The sequence below is a fragment of the Camarhynchus parvulus genome, chromosome 29 (genome assembly GCF_901933205.1).
Source record: "Camarhynchus parvulus chromosome 29, STF_HiC, whole genome shotgun sequence".
In the NCBI taxonomy this organism is placed as follows: domain Eukaryota; kingdom Metazoa; phylum Chordata; class Aves; order Passeriformes; family Thraupidae; genus Camarhynchus; species Camarhynchus parvulus.
Genome location: NC_044599.1, coordinates 928,513 through 948,429, shown reverse-complemented (window position 1 = coordinate 948,429; position 19,917 = coordinate 928,513). Strand labels below are relative to the sequence as shown.

The 19,917-nt window shown below is 44.6% G+C and overlaps 1 protein-coding gene across 1 annotated transcript in view; it reads right to left on the bottom strand.

Moving 5' to 3' along the window:
- Nucleotides 1–19,917, bottom strand: part of SCN8A (sodium voltage-gated channel alpha subunit 8) — a 56,307-nt gene that overhangs the window by 12,530 nt on the left and 23,860 nt on the right. Inside the window, exons 7-21 of the mRNA XM_030967215.1 lie at nt 19,307–19,528; nt 18,879–18,942; nt 18,229–18,370; nt 17,367–17,573; nt 16,807–17,094; nt 15,251–15,610; nt 14,570–14,705; nt 12,563–12,801; nt 12,214–12,387; nt 11,177–11,533; nt 9,598–10,068; nt 8,548–8,665; nt 7,233–7,387; nt 6,429–6,602; nt 1,513–1,635 (exon numbers count right to left, since the gene is read on the bottom strand). Coding sequence (XP_030823075.1) covers nt 1,513–1,635; nt 6,429–6,602; nt 7,233–7,387; nt 8,548–8,665; nt 9,598–10,068; nt 11,177–11,533; nt 12,214–12,387; nt 12,563–12,801; nt 14,570–14,705; nt 15,251–15,610; nt 16,807–17,094; nt 17,367–17,573; nt 18,229–18,370; nt 18,879–18,942; nt 19,307–19,528 — 3,230 coding nt within the window. The remainder of the gene's footprint in view (nt 1–1,512; nt 1,636–6,428; nt 6,603–7,232; nt 7,388–8,547; nt 8,666–9,597; nt 10,069–11,176; nt 11,534–12,213; nt 12,388–12,562; nt 12,802–14,569; nt 14,706–15,250; nt 15,611–16,806; nt 17,095–17,366; nt 17,574–18,228; nt 18,371–18,878; nt 18,943–19,306; nt 19,529–19,917) is intronic.

Sequence of the window (19,917 nt, the reverse complement as noted above, 5' to 3'; positions counted from 1 at the left end):
TCCAAAACAAAGGGAAGATAATTGGGTCTAGGGAGCTGACAGGGCTGCAGTCATAACTATCAATTTTCCCGTGGTGAAAATCCCCCACTTGAAGCACGAGAATTTCCTGATTGTACATCAGAAATCTTCTCCCCAGTATGGCTTAAAACCAGCTTTTCGTTTCTCCAGCTTTAGTGCTAGGCCTGTTCTTTGTGATCAAACTTCTGGGTAGGACCCAAACCCAGCCCAGCAAAAGCTCCACCTTTGTGTGAATGGAAATTTTTCTTCCTTTGTGCCTCTGCTGTGGAATCAACTCTAGAATTAAACTCATGACACAAAGAAATAACAGCAGGAGGTCTTAGAGAGGAAACACCTTCCTTGGATTTGGAGCTCAGGTATTTCTGTTACTTCTGAGGGACTTTGAGGAGCCCTCCTCAGCTCTCTGCTCCTCTTGGGCTGGATTTTGGGCTCAGTTAAGCTGCAAAGACCAGGGGGATCCAGGTGGAATTGCTCCACTCAGACCCTGAAGTAAAACTGTGACTGGTATTCCCTTCCCTTATTATTTAAAACACGTGATTTTCTCTCTGGTTATGAGCTAACTGGGATTTAGCACAAAACCCCACATCCTTGTTCTAAGAGCACCTGGGAAATCCATTGATACGAAACACCCTTTATTTCAGTTTTTTATTACTTTTTTTTATGTTCTTAGGAGACTCTTTCAATCCCAAATGGGGAAAAAAGCACCAAAATGTCAGAATATTAGTGGCAAAGCAGTGAGACACTGCAATAATTGAAACACCCAAGGGAGTGGTGCCAATTCAAGCTTGTTAAGTTCAATGCTTTGCTTGTGCTTTGTTCTGGTTCCACAGTGACAGGACAGGGACCAAAAAAGCATGGAAAAAAGGAAGGGGACAGAAAGGAAAAGCTTCACTACCAGACAAGGTTGCCAGTCACCACCAGACTGGACCGAGAACAACAAGGTGCAACAAGAGGAATGAAACCAAAGTTTTCAAAGAGCTGAGCTCCCCCCAGTCCCTTCCTGCAGTGACCCACGAGAGGCAGCAGCCTTTTCCCCCTGGTTACTTTTTTAAAAACCCCCTCTGAGACAGAATCTTTCAATCCAATTCCACCAACAGCCAACAACCTGGAGACCCTGAGGTGGTTCCAATTCTGCTTCTTTGCACCTGGTGATTCTCCCTAGGTAAAAAAAAAGTTACAGCTGAGAAGCCCCTCGGATGCTCGAGGTCAAAGCCAGGCCAAATGAGAACAGCCAAGTGTCAACATCGGCTACAAATGGGTGGTTTGGGCCAGTAATTAATGTAATGAGGCAGCTGATGCATCTCCCTTTGTTAGAGGGGAGGGTGCAGCGGTGGGCAGGGTGAGGGTACATCCACGTAGAGGTGATCAAGTCAGCAGCTGCATCATGATTCTGTTTGGAATTTTCTTTCCACCAGTTTTGATCAGTTCTAGCATGCTTTTAAAATAAAATGCTCCACGGGCATGCAGAAGGATCAGCTGCTAATGGCATCTTACCCTCATCCCCTCAAATCGGGACAACGCTCTTAAAGGCCTCAAGGCTCTTAGTGTCCTAAGGGATTTTATGGCACCTAGTTCCGAGTAGCCCAGGGCATTAGCTATAAGGCTGACTAAAGAGACCTACACAGAAAATAGAAAAAAAATAGAAAAAGAAACCAGAAAAAAAAAATAGGAAAAAAAAAAAAAGAGAAAGAAAGAAAACGAAACAACAACAAAAAAACCAACACAAATAAAAGAAATAGAAAAAAAAAAAAAAAAAAAAAGAAAAAAAAAAGGTTCCAGACTGTTAGATTGGATCCCCTAGCCCTGATTGCCCAGCCCAGGAGCCACCTGGGCCGCCCCAAATACCGAAGCCATGACACCAGCTGCCTACTTCACTTGACTGAACCGACCTGGAAGGAAATAATGCAGTTGAGAAAAGACCAAGAGGGGAGAGATCAGTGAGAGAGAGAGAGAGAGAGAGAGAGAGGCAGAGACACACACGGAGAGGGGCTGTTGGAAGGAAGAGCCCAAACGATGACAAAAACCTTACCCTCGCCCTTTACCGGCTGCAGGGATCCCGGCGGCGCCCATGAAATTTAAGCCAGACAAATGTTAAAGGTACCTATGAGAAAGAATACAGATAAATACACACACTGCACACCTGGGCCAAGCTCTCCACAGCCACCGCGGCGCTCTGGGAATGCTGAGCCTCACCCCAGCTCCTCCTGCCTCACCACCCCAGCGTGGGGCAGATGTTCAACCAAACTGGTTTAAGATATTCTGAAAATATTACATGAATCATTTTAATTTTTTTTTCATTCATTGAAATTTTAAAATTTAATAATTTTCAACCAAATTGGTTTAAAATAAATAATAAGAAATAATAATTTTAAACCAAATTGGTTTCAAATACATTATTTTCTCTCTGGTTATGAGCTAATTGGGATTTAGCACAAAAACTCCACATTCTTGTTCTAAGAGCACCTGGGAAATTCATTGATACAAAATACCTTTTATTTCATATTTTTACTGCACTGTTTTTTTTTTGCATGTTCTTAGGAGATTCTTGCAATCCCAAATGGGGAAAAAAGCACCAAAATATCAGAATACTAGTGGTGACAAAGCAGTGAGACACTGCAATAATTGAAACACCCAAGGGAGTGGTGCCAATTCAAGCTTGTTAAGTTCAATGCTTTGCTTGTGCTTTTTAAACCAAATTGGTTTAAAACCAAATTTCCAAATTTCCAGGAAATTTGGTTTTAAACCAATTTTGAGCTGCTGATGAGTGGAAGGGTATCATTACCGGGGTAGGGAAACTTCCTTAAATGCCTCCCATGCAAAACCAGGACGTTGGCACACAGAGCAGCTCTGTTTTCTGCCTGCTCCGACAGTGATCCTGTTCTAGAGCTGGTCAAACTCCTGTGCTGAACTACAGCATTTCTGATCCCTTCTCCAAGGCTTTTCCAACTGGCCCAGTACAGCCCAGTACACCCCAGGGCTTCACCACACGCTCCTGCAGCTGCTGGGATTGGGACTGGAGGAAAAATCAGGAAAAATCAGGAAAAACAGGGATGGGATGGAGGAAAATGGGATAAAACAGGACTGGGATGAGGGAAAATGGTCACCATGCCTGGGGATTCCCAGGAATTGCTTTTCCCAAGGTTTTTTCCACATCCCAAAGCCAACATCTCCAGTTTTCCCAATTTTTTCCCAACCCCAGCTCCAGAATCGTCCACTTTCCTCCAGTCCAGGTGTTTTCTCCCCTTTTTCCACATCTCAATCCTGTTTTCCTCCCATTTTTCCCAGTCTCAGCTCCATTTTCCTTCATCCTAATCCTGTTTTATCCCATTTCCTCCCATCTCATCCCAAATTTTCCCTGGTTTTCCCCAAATCCCAACCCCAGCAGCCACAGGAGTGTGCAGTGAAGGACTGGGATGTACTGGGTTATACTGGGCAACCTGTTGAGCAGCCTAGAGTCCGATTTATGCTCTAAATCTGAATTTTCAGAGATCCTTAAACCCACCAAGTCCAGACACAACTTGGCCACGTGCAAACAGTTACAGACAGGGCACAGCAGCTGCCACTATTCCCATTTTTTGCTACCATTTTCCCTATTTTTTGCTACCATTTTTCACTACCATTTTCCCCATTTTTCTCTACCATCACACTTCAGACAGATAAGGAAGAGACATAAACCTCTTTTAAGGAAAAATAAAAAGACATCCATGTACAGCAACAAACAAAAAAACATAGGAGCTCCTCCTGGACCACGTGAGGTTTCAGGTGAATTCTCAGAATAGGACACTTCCTATGTATCATTTTTTTATAGAAGAGATATTAGAATAATAATTAGAATTAATTAGAAGGATGATTCTTATTCCACACTTATTTCTGGGAAATATCAAATCTGAATTTTAAATGCATAAATGTGTGGGAAAATTGAGATTTTAACTTTTTTGGGCATGTGGCTGATGTGCTTTTTCCATCTTCATATGGAAATCCCCTGTCCATAGCAGAGGACTTGGAATGAGATGATTTTAAGGTTCCTTCCAACTCAAACCATTCCAGGATTCTATGGTATCTTCCCCAAAAATAAGTGGCCACAATAGATTGGTTTTTCCATCCCATTTTAAAATTTTACTACTTTGAACCATGCCAGGGGTGTCCCAAAGGATCCAACAAAGCTTTTGTGAGGCAAAATCAGCTCAGCCAGGGTAATCCTGATATATTCAAATCCTAAATATAAATACAATGAAACATAAAAATTCAACGCTTTTAGAGATGTGGTGTGTTTAAATAGCATTGTAAATATAACACTGGAAGCGTCCCATCCCTGGAAACTGCCCCTGGATCCCAGGAAGTGTCCAAGGCCAGGTTGGACAGGAACAACCTGGGATGGTTAAAGGTGTCCCTGCCCTGGCAGGGGTGGCACTGGATGAGCTTTAAGGCCCCTTCCAGCCCAAACCATTCCATGAACAAAGAATTCTCGTTTTTAGAGCTTTTTCCCCTCAGGATAACACCTCACTCCCGAGCAGGACTCTAAGACCATGCCAGAAAAGTCTGTTTGAGCTTTTAATAAATAATCTTTGAGGATTATTCCCTGAGGACATTCCAACAGAAGACACAGCAGGCACCGAGGTCGGACAAAGGGAATCCCAGATTGACTGAAAAGCAGAATCCTTCATTATTACCCAGTAAAAGTCTTCACAAACACACCCAGGAAGCTTTGGGGATGAGGAGGAGGGGAATTGGACAATGCTATAGCAACCTGCAAAATAACATCCAAGAGTGTTGTTAGGATGCAAAGGCTCATTCCCTGCTGCCCTGGCTCACTCCAGCCCCTTCCACGACGCGCCACAAAATTTGGGTTAAAAAAGTGTGATTCAACAGATACAGGACACAAAGCATTGCTGAGGTTTTGTGGAGGGATATTTTGGCACCTCAAAGTCACATTTCAGATTTTTAATTTTTTTTTCCCAGGGAAAATTGTGCAACTCTTCTGTCCATGACATCAAGGGAAAACTAAAGGGAATTCTAAAATTCCTGGGAATTGCAAACCCTTCTGCACTTGTTCCCTCAATATTCCCTCCCTGCCTGTGAAGTCCCTGATCTTTACTCCACTCCCAGATGCATGGGAAGGAAACTAAACTTGTACCACACCTGCCCATTAAACTGGAATTAAACTGGAATTAAACTCATACTTTATCTTCAGGCAGCAAGAGAGATCCAGAAAATAAATTTATTTCTTAATTTATTTCAAAATTTTAATTTATTTATTTAGAATTTTTTTCTGTCAGAAAATAAAACTTATAACATGCAGGTTGTGTCCAAGGAAAGGTGTTGAGGGGATCAGAGAGGATTTTTTAGAAAAAAATTAAAATTTCAAATTTCAATTTTCCTACAGGAAACAGGGTTTGAGTCACTTCTGCCCCTGAATTCCAAGCATAGTTCCTTCCACCTACTCAGGAATATTTCCAGAGTGATAATGGTGCTGAACAGCAACTGAATCATACACAGAGTGTTCCAAAGGAGAAGCCTGGAAAAACTGGGAATTCTTTTTTAACATACTTGCTCTTGGGGCAGTCACTAGAGCCACTGAATCCCAGATGGATGTGATGCAACGCTTCAAAACAATCCAAGCATGCGGGATTCTAAATTTCCTGGTTCTGAAATTTCCTATTGAATTACACCGTTTTATACCACTTTGGACAGCAGAAATTCCATTTATTTTAAATTCCATTTATTTTAAATTCCCTCGCTGTGCTTCAGAACCAAATTTATTGCTAAAACTTCTCTCTATTGTCTTTTTTTCCTTCTAATTCTACAATTTATTCACCCTTTTTTCATTTCTCAGATTTATCCTCCCTCCCAAGACGTTCTGCAGGGGATTCCAGGGTGGATCTGTCCCTCACTCTACACTACTCTCAGCTTTCTTTTTCATATGATCCTGCTTTTTCTTTCCTGTTTCTTTTGGTAATGCTGAACTTGATTGTGCACAATCAGCTTTCCAAGGATTGAGATTCTCACAAATCAAGTGTTCAGAAGTGAGGTGGTGGGATGAGGAGGTTCTGCTGCCTCATCACCCCCTCATCATTAATAATGCAAGAAAACGATTACAGAGAATGCAACTCCCAGAAATATCCCCAAGGAATTCCACGTCTGCACAGCTTTCCCACGGTAACACCTCCAAACATGGCCAGGTCTCCTAAAAATTCCATTTTCAGCATAGAAAAAAGAGCCAAGGGCTGGAAAATCCTCCTTGGTCCCTGCAGGGCAGAAATCCCACAGCTGCACAGGAAACACCCAAAGGGCTCAGGGGTTTTTTCCTTGATTTGGGAACTCACAGATATTTTGGGATTGTTAAATCTATGACCCAGTTAGGACTTGAGGAGGAACCATCCCAAGCAGAAGGAAGAGGAGAGGATACATACAGCCACGATGAGGAAATCCAGCCAGCACCAGGCGTTGGTGAAGAATTTCACAAATCCATAGGCACACCACTTCAGCAGCATCTCCAGGATGAAAATGTAAGTGAAGACCTTGTCTGCATACTCCAGGATGGTCCGGATGGTTTTCCTCTGCTCAATGTAAATATCCTCAAAAGCCTGGGAAATAACCAGGTGCAAATGTCATTATATGGGATTTATTGCACAGTTCAGGAGCTTCAAATGACACTGAGGTGAGTTCAATGTACAGTTATAGATGAGCTAAATATATATATTTTAAATTTTTAAAAAATTAAATATTAAAAAAATTAAATATTAAAAATATATTTTTTATATATAAGCACATACATACACACTATATATAAATAGATATAAATAGATAGATATAGACATAGATAAAATACATATGTTTTATAAATATATATAAATCAAACATAGAAAATTGATTTTGTTCCAGTCACAGCTTGGACTTTATGGTGTTGGAGAGCTTTTCCAACCTCAGTGCTTCTGGAATTTTTTGATTCTGTGAAATCAGACATAGATACAGGCTGACTTTTCCCCAGATCCTCACATTTCTAGTCAAACTAGGATCAGAATCCAGATTTGAAGACTTTATTCTTAATTTAAACTAAACAAAAAACATCAGGAAAAGCTTGTTTCATTTTCCAGGTAGGAATTTCCAAGATTTGCCTTTTCCCAAAATTTCCTGTACACAATCTGATGTCCCCAAGCCCAACACCTCTGAACTGCTGGGGTTTTACTTTTTATTTTTATTTTTATTTTACTCACCAGAGCCCCACTACTCAGGAGGATCATGAAGATGATGAAAGTCTCAAACCAATTGTGCTCCACAATTAGGAAACAAGTTTTCCTCAAGGTCCACCATGACTTTCCCAGCCCCTCCTCAATATTGACCTGACAACACTTGCAGCGCTGCATACAACCTGGAACAGGGACAGGGCACACCTTCACTCAGGAAACACAGGATTTAAGGTAAAAACATTAAATTCTCACTGTCTAGAAGCAGTTTAGATGTCACCAATATGAACCATGCTGAGTGAGTTAAAATTTTTGCGTTCTTGAGGATTTTAGGGTTGTTTTGCCACTTCTGTGCCTGGGCACCAGAACTGACATCAATTTGGGAACAGATCAGCTTGTTCTATTTGGTGAGGTCCATGCTCTTAAGGAGACAAATGGAAAACTTGCTGACAAAATAACCTTGAACCATTTAAAGCATTTTTGCCTTGGGAATTCCTGTAACGGATCGGCTCTCGAAAGACATCGAGGCCAGTTGCAGGAAAGGAAAAGTACTCTGCTTCTGAGTACTTAAGGCATCAGCTGCACAAAAATCATCTTGTTCTACTACAGGTCATCTCTGATTCTTTAGAAATTCCCCCTCTGAGGGTGGGCAGGCCCTGGCACAGGTGCCCAGAGAAGCTGTGGGTGCCCCTGGATCCGTGAAGTGCCCAAGGCCAGGCTGGATGGGGTTTGGGGCAATCTGGGGTGGTGGGAGATGTCCCTGACCATGGCAGGGGGGAAATTTGGATAAGTTTAAGGCCCCTTCCTACACAAACTACTGAATGATTCTATGATCTACATCCTAGCAGTGGCAGCTGCATCTCTGAAAGCTTCACTTTCTAAATTCCTCCAAATTAGTGCACCAGCATCCAAGAAGGGCCTCGAGATAAGCTGAGAGCCAGCCCTGATCCAGGCTTGTGGAAGAGGTTTTACAGCGGTATCTGTGACTCAGAGAGAAGTTTGATAAGAGGATCCGTGTTTACCCCTGAAAGAATTTCCTACCAAGGTCGCTGACACAGAAACCAAGAAAGAAAAGGATAAATAAGAGAAACCTGCAATTATTCCAATGAGCACTTTGTTCGCCTCTCGTGACCAATGAGTAAAGTGTAAACTTAGGAGTTTTGTAAGAACATACAAAAAGCATGCATGCTATAATAAAAACAGTTTGAAACCTTCTGAAAATGGATTTTTTGCTTTGTGTTGTCTCTGTCTCAACTATGACATGGGCTGACCTAACCCTGAGGTGAGCTCACCCAGACTGCTCCCCAGAACATCCCCAGAGCCTCTTCCTTCATTCCCTTCTCACCTTCTGTGAAACAGGCATCTGGGTCCAGGTACTCCTCTGGTGCCTCCACGGGCACTTCCTCCACTTCAGGCTTTATGTCGATGGTGCTGCCCTCAGAGGAGCTGCTCTCGTCGAGTTTCTGCAGCACAAAACCCCAACCCAATCAATATCAAACATCAATCCCAAAAAGCACCAAACTTCACGATGACTCAGCTGTTTGTTCACCATATTTGCTGCCATGAAAGTTGTTTTCTCACTTTAATCACTGAGATCCTGACCCAGCTTATGTCTCATGTTAACAGGACAGGCAGGATTGAATATTCACATTATGAAAGGTGTCCCTGTCCATGGAGGGGCTTGGAACTAAATGATCTTTAAGCTCCTTTCAACCCAGGCCATTCTATGATTACATATATTTTCCTATTTTATATATTTATTTATTTATTTATTTATTTATTTATTTATTTATTTATTTATTATATTTATTATTTGTATACTGTATCTTATAATTATATATATTATTTATTTTCTATTATATTTTACTATGATTATATTTATTTTACTATAACTATGGTAAATATATATAATATATATAATATATATAATATATAAATATATACTAAATATAAAAATTAAACACAAACATATTTAGGACATACAAATATATAGTATATATAAATATATAGTATTTCTGCTATACTATTAATATATATTTATTATTATTTATATATTTTTATTATTTATTATTTATATTGTACTATTTATGTATATATTTTATATACAAATATATATAGTATATATATTTATATAACCATTCTATGATTGTATATATTTATTTTGTTTATATTTTTATTATGTAAGTATCTGTGGCTTTCTACAGAGCTACTAGCACAAGAAATTCTGTTTTGAGCGCAAAGACAACATCCCAACACCAACAAAAGTTGAGTGCTGGAACTACACAGCTCTCCCTGCCCAGAGGTTTCCAGGCCCTCCCAGTGGGCTGAACACCCCGAGTGGATTTGGAGCCCTCCCTCCCAACGCCCGGAGTGGATTTGGAGCCCTCCCTCCCACCTCTTTGCTGCCATCAGGATCCGTGTCGCTGCTGAAATCCTCCGTGTTGAGGTTCTCGAAGTCGGACTCGCCCACGGCGATGGGGACGCGCACGGTGAGGTTGGGGTTGTTGATGAAGGACATGTGGTCCTCGTCGATGATGTATTTCTCCACGCTGCTCCCGATGCCGCTGGTGGTGCCATTGCCGTTCTTGAGGAAGTCGATGTCGCGGTTGATGTCGGCCCCGGTGTGGTTGGCAATGCAGTTTACCTTCTTGTCGTACAGCTCATCCAAGGGTTTCACCTCGTCGGCCTCTCTCTGCTTAAAGTGGGCCTGCATGAACTCCCTGACCTTGGCCTTGGTCCAGGCAATGCCCTTCTTGATGCGGATCACCGAGATCTGCAGGTTGTTCATCTCCCCATCGTCGTCCGTGGCTGCCAGGTTGTCTGCGCTGAAGGAGCTCAGCAACAAGGCCAAGAACAGGTTCAGCACCTGAAAGGGAAGAGCTGATGCTGGACTGACACACAAAGGGGGGATTCCCAAAGCTGAGCAGAGCTCTCAGCACCCATGCCCTGCTGGTGCTGCAGAGCTGTCTCCCAACACCAGCTCTGGTGTCCCACAAACTCATTCAGGCGCCCAGGTTCAAGGTATGACCCCCTGATGCTGCAAAAAGTTCCCTGAACAGGGATTCTGGTGCAGCCCTGAGGAGTCCCAGGGGTCCAGGGCAGGTACAGGTACAGGTACAGGGGTCCCTGGATGGAGCCCCTTGCAGGATCTGGACTGCAGATGTCAGAGAGGGATTTAATCCCCATGGGATTTAAATTCAGCCTTACTGATTTAGTCCCATCTCTGCCTCAAAGAAAATGGGGAAAATCTTGGCATTTTGAGTGATCACTCCCAGCTCTACTTCCTCACCCACATTTAGTGACCATCCCCAAGACTTTTATTATCAAAACCCTTTGGCAAGACAAGACCTCTCAGAGAGAGCTCACAACTACTTTGAAGAATTGCGACTGTTCATGTGACTTCATTCTTGCTCACATTTTCCTCCACAGACTTTTCTTCATGAAATTTAAGGCCAGAAGGAAGCATCATGATCTAGTCCAACCTCCCACACAACAGGCCGTGCAGTTTCACAGCCCATTCCTGAACACAACAGCACCTCATGACTGAGCCAGTGGGCAGGTTTTAGAAGAAACCTCCATTCCTCATTTTAACACTTCAGGACCGTCTCCTGTGCACCAAATTATTTTGTTTTCTGGCAATTAAAATGCCAGTTTTTGCTTCTTTTAGCTTCTTTTTCCCATCAGGTCAGGTCTGTGCACTTTGACTGAGGCTTTTATACCTTCAGCTTTTCTTGCAAAATGCTTCATTTTACCTGCACCTGCTTAAACAGGTGACTGTTTAAGGTCCTCATCAAGCAAAAAACATCTTTAACATTGCACTACCAAAATCTACTACTGACAGATCAAAGGCCAAGAGGGACTTCCACAGAGCAGGAACAGACTCACAAACCATCACTCCCTCATCCTGGGGGTCTCCCCAAGTCCTACCCCACCCAGAGGCAACCAAGAAAGCCCATCAGTAACCATTTACTGACCACTAAATTTCCGATGACCATGACCATCATGAAGACAATCAAGCACATGGCCTGTCCTGCCACTTCCATACAATCCCACATGGTCTCAATCCACTCCCCACACAACACACGGAAGACAATAAGGAAGGAGTGGAAGAAATCGTGCATGTGCCAGCGGGGTAGCTCACACTCCGGATTGATCTTGCAGACACACTCCTTGTAGCTTCTGCCAAAGAGCTGCATTCCCACCACGGCGAAGATGAACACGATGATGGCCAGCACCAAGGTCAAATTCCCCAAGGCACCCACTGAGTTACCAATGATTTTTATCAGCATATTCAGAGTGGGCCAGGACTTGGCCAGTTTGAAGACTCTCAGCTACAAAAAAAACCACCAAAACAAACAGATCTTCAGCAAAGAGGAAAATAAAGCAGAACTTCCTAAACGACAACCATCTTGTGTTTTACATAAAAGTAAGTCCATGCCTCTGCTACTGAGGTTACAGGGAGCAGATGGAAAACTGGGCTTGAGTATTTTGTACTTAGTTATTCCCCACACACTGATCTCCCTTCCCAAAGGAAAAGTCACCCTTCCCTGCCCAAATGCAACAAGCTGCTGCTCAGATTTCATAAAGAGCAGTCTTGAAGAAAGAAGAGACCATAAAAAATGGCACCACTAGATCTCTGTCCTCTCCAAACCCAGAAAAAAGTGATCTTCCCTTGTCCTGTGTAAATGGGAAAAAATTCTTTATGTGAGGGGAACGGCTGGAACTGTGTCAGGGAAGGGATAGGTTGGATATTGGGAAAAGGTTCTTCCTCTGGTTGGGCACTGAGCAGGGTCCCCAGGGAATGGTGACTGCCCCAGGGCTGCCACAGCTCAAAGGATGTTCAGACAACACTCTCAGGGATGCCCAGGGTGGGATTGTTGGGGTGTCTGTGCAGGGACAGGAGCTGCACTGGATGTTTCTTGTGGGTCCCTTCCAACTAAGGACACTCCATGATTCTGTGATTCTAAGCTCCACAATAATAACACTGAAAAAGAGCTGGAATTTGAAATACCAATCGGAAAGATCGCAGCACAGAAAGTCCCTCCACATCTGCCAGACTCAGCTCCATTAAACTCAGGGAGACAATAAACCCATCAAAGATGTTCCAGCCTTCTTGAAAATAATAGTATGGATCCATTGCAATGAGCTTCAGGAACATTTCTGCTGTGAAAATCCCAGTGAAAACCTGGAGTAGGGAGGAGAGACAGACAAAGAATAGGCAAAGAGTAATTTTTAACTTATTTTCAGATCTTCAGGCTAAGTCTCAACAATGCAATTGATTCTGAGTCCAAGCCCACATCAATACTCCAGGCATCCCAGTAGGAGCAGACCTGTGGGGAGTATTTAGCAGATTTCCTTACCAGATTTCCCACAGAGAGCACGTGCTCGAACTCGGGGGTCATGGGGTGGTGCTCCATGGCCATAAACAACGTGTTCAGCACGATGCAGATGGTGATGGCCAAGTCAACAAAAGGATCCATGACAATTAAGTTCACAATCTCCTTCAGCTTCATCCAGTATGGGTGGCATTCCCAGATCAGGAAGGTATTGGCAAATTTATACCAGCAAGGGGGACATTTCCTCTGGGACTCTTCCAGCTCTGCAGGTACAAAACAAAACAGAGTTCAGGCTTTATCTCTGAGGCCGAAGAATTACAAAACTGCAAACTTTGTGAAAATAGCCATGGAGGTGACACGAGAGAAGAGTTGGGTCAAGTTTGTGGGCAGGCTGGACATCAGTGAGAAATTCTTCCTAGACAGGATGGTCAGGGAGGTTTGGAGCCCTCATCTTTGGGTGTCACCAAGGAATGACAGGATGTGGCACTCAGTGCTCTGGCCTGGGTGACAAGGTGGGGATTTGTCACAGGTCAGATCCAATGACCTTGGAGCTCTTTTCCAACCTCAAGGATTCTTGGATTCTGGGATTTCATGATTTTACTGAGCTCTATGACTTTTCCTCTGTCCCTACACAACACCTGCACCAGGTCACCAAACCCGCAGTTCTAACCCTGTGCTTCAGCCCCACCAGGATGATTCAATGCAAATTATTCCAAATGAAGGGCTATATTTAACTCAGAACTGATCAAGGTAAAGCAGTTAAAACTAAAGTTACAGATTCCAAACTGCCTTTGCTGCCAGTTTTTAAATAACTGAGATGAATTCTGTGCTGAACACAGACATGGTCTAAAAGAGGAAAGAGGTGACATAATGCTGCAAAGGATTTTCAACAGGAATAACCTGATTAAGACTAACTACATCCATTTACAGAAATCAAGCACAGAAATGCTGTGTCCATTTTCTTTTTCTTTTTTACACTGGCTTATCTCAAGTGCTTAGGGGAAAAAAATACAAAAGAGGAGCTGTCCCCATTTGTTGACTTGCTGGTTCCAGTCAGGCCATGCAGCTGTGCACCCTCACCTTTTATTTTTTATGGGAAGGGAAAGGACCACTGTGCTCTCCTTCCCATTGGTTCTCTGGTTGCTTAGTATTTAGTTGCCTTGGAATTTCTGAAGTTAAAAAGAGGCCCGTGGCACTGGAGCCCGTAGGCGTTTGCGCAGGAGGGGAGCGGCAGCAAAACCCTGCTCTGTTTCTAAGTATATTTAGTTTTCCTACAATTTTATTGCAGGAGACAGCAGGAATTTGAGATCATCAACCGCATGTGGCTGCTGTTCATGAATTCTTGCTGGCTCCTGCATGACATATTGGGAAATCTCATCTCCATGTGCTGTCCATTCCAGAATTCCCACCAGCCAACAGCCCCTTTGTCTTCTGACAGCTGTCACATTGCAGCTCCCAGTGCAGCTCCAATCCTTCTCTCCCACGGCCTGGAGCAAAGGAAGGTCTCTATAGTGCTTGGAGATGACAGAAGACAGAACACCCAGACCTGACACTGCCTTATTCCTCTGATCTCCACACTGCATTCTCTTAATTGTGAAGTTACAACTCTTTTGTTGCCTTTACCTCCATCTCTGCAATTTGGATGCCAAAACTAAGTAAAATAAAGTCTAATAAATATTTCTTTATTAATGAAGACTCAAAATAAGCAGATTTAGGCAAAATCATGCATGAATGTGTACTGCTCTAAAGCAGGAGGAGCTGAATTCCACTAGACCAGGTTGCTCCAAGCCTTGTCCAGCCTGACCCTGGACACTTCCAGGAATGGGGCAATTCCTCTGGGCAACCCCACCCTCACAGGGAAGAATTCCTTCCCAATATCCCACCCATCCCTGTTCTCTGCCAGTGGGAAGCTATTCCCTGTGTCATGTCCCTCCAGCCCTTTGTCCAAAGTCTGTCTCCAGCTCTCTTGGAGCCCCTTCAGGCACTGGAAGGGGCTCAAGGATCCCCTTCTAATCCCCAAATCACACCTACCCTCAACAAGGGTGTTGGTCAACCCAGTCATGACACTGTTGGTCCGATCCTTCCTTCCATAGGATGCATTCACCTGATCCATTGAGACCAACAGAGACCCACCAGGCTTCTTCCTAATTTCAATCTCAGTGGTACCCTGAAAAATTCAGATGGTGATTAATACAGACTTGAGTCTTCTCTCTTACCCACTCTCAGCCCAGAAATGCAGCACTTAGTCTGCATTTCCATATTCTGTATTTTCTATATTCTGTGCATCCCTCTGTCCTTCCCACCTTCCTACAATATGCAAGTGGTCCAACCAAAACTCAAGCCCTTTTTTCTGTTGGGTTGGATCAGTGCTCTGCAACCTTAGACAAATCACGGACTGTATTTTAGAGAACATTTCTGATTACATACAGTGTCATTAATTCTCTGTACTAGAACCAAACAGATGGGCATGCTGGTCAGACCACATTGGTCAGACCATGCTGGTCAGATCACACTGGTCAGACCATGCTCAGCAGACCATGCTTGTCTGACCAGACCATGCTCGTTTGACCACGCTGAGCAGACCACGCTGGTCATACCAGACCATGCTCATCTGACCATGCTCAGCAGACCATGCTGTCCAGACCATGCTCGTCTGACCACACCATGCTGACCACACCATGCTCAGCAGACCAGCCCAGGCTCAGAAGCTACCTCGGGCAGGATGCGGCCACCAGGCATGCTGGAGGGCGGCCCCCCGATGAGGGACACGACGCCGTTGCAGTCCACGGTGCTGTTCCTCTTGATGCTGCGGCGCAGCGTGGGGAAGATGCGCGAGGAGCGGCTGCCCTGGCTGTAGCCGCTGTAGCCGCTGTAGCTGCTGCGCCGGTCGCGGCCGCGGATGGGGATGAAGAGCGAGTCCCTCCTGCCCTCGCTCTCCTCCACCGTGCTGTGCTCGTCGTCAGCAAACTCGTTCTCCGAGCCCGGGTCGCGGAAGCGCCCCTTGTAGCTGAAGATGCTGCTCTTGCTGTTGTGGCGGGAGAGGAAAGGGGAGCCCGGGATGCTGAGGAGAGACTGGGGGAGGAAGAGGAGGACAGAGTGAGTGTTGCAGCTCTCTGGTCACAGAGAGAAACAGACAACTTTCCCAGGCATCATTCTGGGAAAGTCTGCGAGAAGATCAGAGAAAAGAATGAGAAACAATTCTTATCTTAACTTGCTGCACCTGGTGTTTGTGAATGTGTGGAATGTGTTATGGAGATTTGTTTACTAAAGGGTGGTTTCTTAATTAGGCAATGGTGATGGTGTTTTGATTGGAGGATCAATTAGGTCCACTATATCATAACTGTCTATAAAGGTATGGGTTTCTTAATAAAGGAAATAATCAGCCTTCTGTAATACTCGGAGTCTATGTCAGTTATTACCCAGCAGGGACCCATTTGCCATCACACTGCAGTCAGGTGGAAAAATGATAGAGGAAGTCCTCTCAAAATCAGGCCTTTTGAAGCAATTTCTTCTTTAAGAAGTCATTTCTTCTAAGCCAAGCTAGCATTTTGCAGTTCCCATGTGAAAGCAATCCTGTTGTGATCAGTTTGTTAACAAAACCAATCTATTCCTGGATCAAAAACAACTGGCACCTGTATAAACTCTTTAGATAGCAACTACACTGTTAGACTTAACTCTACACTGTAAACTAGAAAAATTAACATTATCTCTCACAAGCAACCTTCCCTGCACGTACACACGGAGGGTTTGAGTGACCAATCCATGCAGCATAACAACTTTTGCCCATGGACACTTCCAGGAATGGAGCAGCAACAGCTTCTCTGGGCAACCTGTGGCAGGACCTCCCCATCCTCACAGCAGGGAATTTCTTCCTAATATCCCATCTAGCCCTGTCCTCTGCACTGGGGAACCATTGTCCCTTGTCCTGGCACTCCAGGTCTTTGTAAATGGTCTCTGTCCATCTGTTTCCCTCCCTCTCCAGGCCTGCACAGACCATCACCCCTCTCTCCTTGGCTGCACTGTGAGAGCTGCTCACTCCTGGCTGCTTGAGCTGTTTCAGTGGAGGAGTTACCTGGCTGGATTCCTCAGGAACAATTCCTGCCAGGGGAAGTGTGTGTGAGAGTCATCAGCTCGGGCCCTAAGTGTTCTCCTGATCCAACAGAGTTCAGGACAGTGGGCAGAACCCTTGAGGTGCCAACAGGAACCTAAACAGAATATTATCCTGACCTCAAGCAACCACAAACATTAGTGAAGGAACAGAAAACTACCTGGTTCATGATGGAAAATTTCCTCCCCAGCCTGTTATCTGGCAGCCTGAACGCTTTCCTCCTCATGCCATCCTCAGATTCTGACTTGAACACCTTCTCATTGTCACACTTCTCATCTCCTTCCGACAGCTCCTTGTCCTTCCGCTTCTTCCTCCTGTTCCGACGCTCCTTGGCACTCTTGGAACTGAGCTTGGAAATCTCCGAGGAGCTCCGGGACATCCTCCCCCCACCATCATCTTCCACAGCATCTTCAGACACCGTCCCTGCCGAGGTGACCATGGCAGCAGCCTGAAGGTGTAGGCAAGGGAAGGAAAAATAAATCACATCTTTCCACCATTAACGCTCCATCTGCTGCTTGAAGAAAAGAGTTTGGCTTAATGCACCGGAGTAGAAGACTTTAGGGCAGGACTGAGAGGTTTATTCTCTCCTTGGAATAAACCTGCAGACAGAATTTGTTAGAATTTTTATAGTCTGCTTGTGTAGGCACTAAAATCAGCTCCTCTGGCAACCTGGGCCAGGGCCTCACCACCCCTACAGAGAGGAATTTCTTTTTTTCTCACCTGTGCTTCTTCCTGCTGCTTTTTCAATTGTTCCAACATGGCCTTGAATTCTGCCTCCTTCTGCTCTGCCTCCTCCAGGGTCGCCTGGTTCTGCTCCTCGTAGGCCATGGCCACCACAGCCAAAATCAGATTCACCAAGTAGAAGGATCCCACAAAGATCACCAGCACAAAGAAGATCATGTAGGTTTTTCCTGCCGCTCGTAAAGTCTGGAAGTGGAAAAGAATGGCAGAGGGATTAGAAAAGGGAAAAAAAACCAACTTCAGGCTTCCCTGACACGAGATGCAAGAGCTGATCCCAAGTTTCTTGACCTGAATGTTTCTAAGAAAATCCAGCCGTGCTGAATATTCCAGAGCTCAGCATTTTCCCTGCACACTCCTTAGCCATGAACACAAAAGGTGACATCCACCTTCCTCCCTTAAGGGAGCATCCAAACTGAAAAGAATTCAGAGGCACAGTGTGAAACCCAATGCTCAGACTCCCTTAAAACAAACCAAATCAAGAAAAAGCTGCTTCAGCAAGGTCCCCAAGGCACCCTCAGGTCAGGAGAAAACTCTGTGCCCTCCAAAGAGCATGAGCACCCTTCTGTGAGCAGAGCTGAATGCTCACAGCCTCCTGCAGCCAGTGCTAAGGCTCCTCCCAAATTAATTCACAGCTCAGCTAGACCCACCATCCCTTCTGGACTTAAAGCCCAACACCTGCTGACAATAATGTCCCCCTTCCTCCCCCCAAAAAACCTCACTGTGAAGCTTTACTTGCATTCTTTTGGAGAGAAGGAATAAAACAAAGCTTCTCACATTTCCCTTTCCTCTTTTACCCCCAGATTCTCCTCATGTACAACACCAAAGCAAAGTGTTTACTTACTAATTGATACAAGTTTTCCCAAAAGTCCTGAGTCATAAGGCGAAACAAAGCCAGAAAAGCCCAGCTGAAGGTGTCAAAGCTGGTGTAGCCGTAGTTGGGGTTCCGTCCTGCCTTCATGCACGTGTATCCCTCTGGACATTGGCTGGGGAGGGACAGCAGCCAGGTCAGGGCCCACTCTCCTGACAAACAGCAGCTCTTTCCATGTCATTTAAGCTCAGCAGACAAGGAGACAGGATTTCAGGAAAGCCCTGCTCCCACTGTCCTACAGAAATGAGACGCTGCAAGGCGCAGCTTTTCCCCAAGCCTGAGCCCAAGGCAGGAGCTTGGGCCAGAAGGGTCTTCAGAGCTGAAGGTCAGGGTGGAAAATCAACAGCACATGGCAAGTTCCCGTTTCTGAGCCTCCATCCACCCTTCTGTGATTGGATTCAGAGGAGATAATGCCACTGGCATTGGTGGCCATAGCTGCCTCCCGACAGGGAAAACGTCCCTTACATTGCATCAGCAATGGATTCATAATTAGGTTAAAAAATTTGAAACCTGGTGACGTAACACCAGAACCAACAGAGGAAGCAACAGGGAATATCCCAAAGGTTGTGCCAGCTTTAGGTAACATCAGGGATAACTGATTGTTAATGAAGCTCAACACTCACCCTGCATCTGAGCTGTTACCACAGAGCAAAGGGTCGGGGGCACCAGGAATGATGTAAAAATTTGCTGAAGATGAAAAAGAAGAGGTTACATTCACACACATATGGAGTTAGAGGATTTAACAGACTATAACACTATTAAAACCCTCACTTAAAAGACCCCCAAAAGCACTGCTGAGAAATTTGTCAGTAAAAATATTTTTTTACTAATTATTTAGCTAAAAGAGCACATCCAAACACTTCTAAAAGGATGAATTCAACTAGGAACATCTCAACAAGGTCAGATCCAAAATAAAAAAAAACCTGAAAAACTTCTGCCCAGGGGGTTTTTTACTGTGAAAACCAGACACACCACAGCATGAGCCACGTTGCAACCCCTGCATCGAGTCAAGTCAGGAGGTTTTAGAGACCCTCGGTGTAGAAATACCTACACATATTGTTGGTGTATTCCTCCCAGTCGAAGCCCCTGGAGCCATTATCCAGGAAGGTCTCGTTCACATTAATTGGCCAGATCACACACTTGTTCCTTAAATTGCCCATGAACAGCTGGAGCCCAATGAGGGCAAAGACACTGAGACAGAAAACTGTCAGGATCATCACATCCGACAGCTTCTTAACAGACTGGATCAGGGCACCCACGATGGTCTTCAAGCCTGTGGAGGAGGAAACAAGACTAGCAATCACTCCTGTAGAAGGAAAACACACTGAAAATCCAGATTAATACAGTACCTTAGAGTGACTCTACTCTGGGAAAGGTTGTGGCTATGAATGGTTGAGGTTCCTGGGAACAACGTGTGTGGTCAGGATTTCCAGCCAGTACAACACTGGGATGGAGGCAAGGATTGGTCAGAACAAACCAAAATCCCTATGTCTGTCCCTGAGAGTGCCTGAGCCTCACAGCAGGACTGCAGAACACGGAGAATCACTCCTCCCCACACACAAGGTTTGTCAAATGAGGATCAAATTGGGATTTGCTGCCACAAAAATCCTCGCGGGCACGTTGAGCCACGTTTGAGTTGAGCTCACTGGCTGCAACAACACA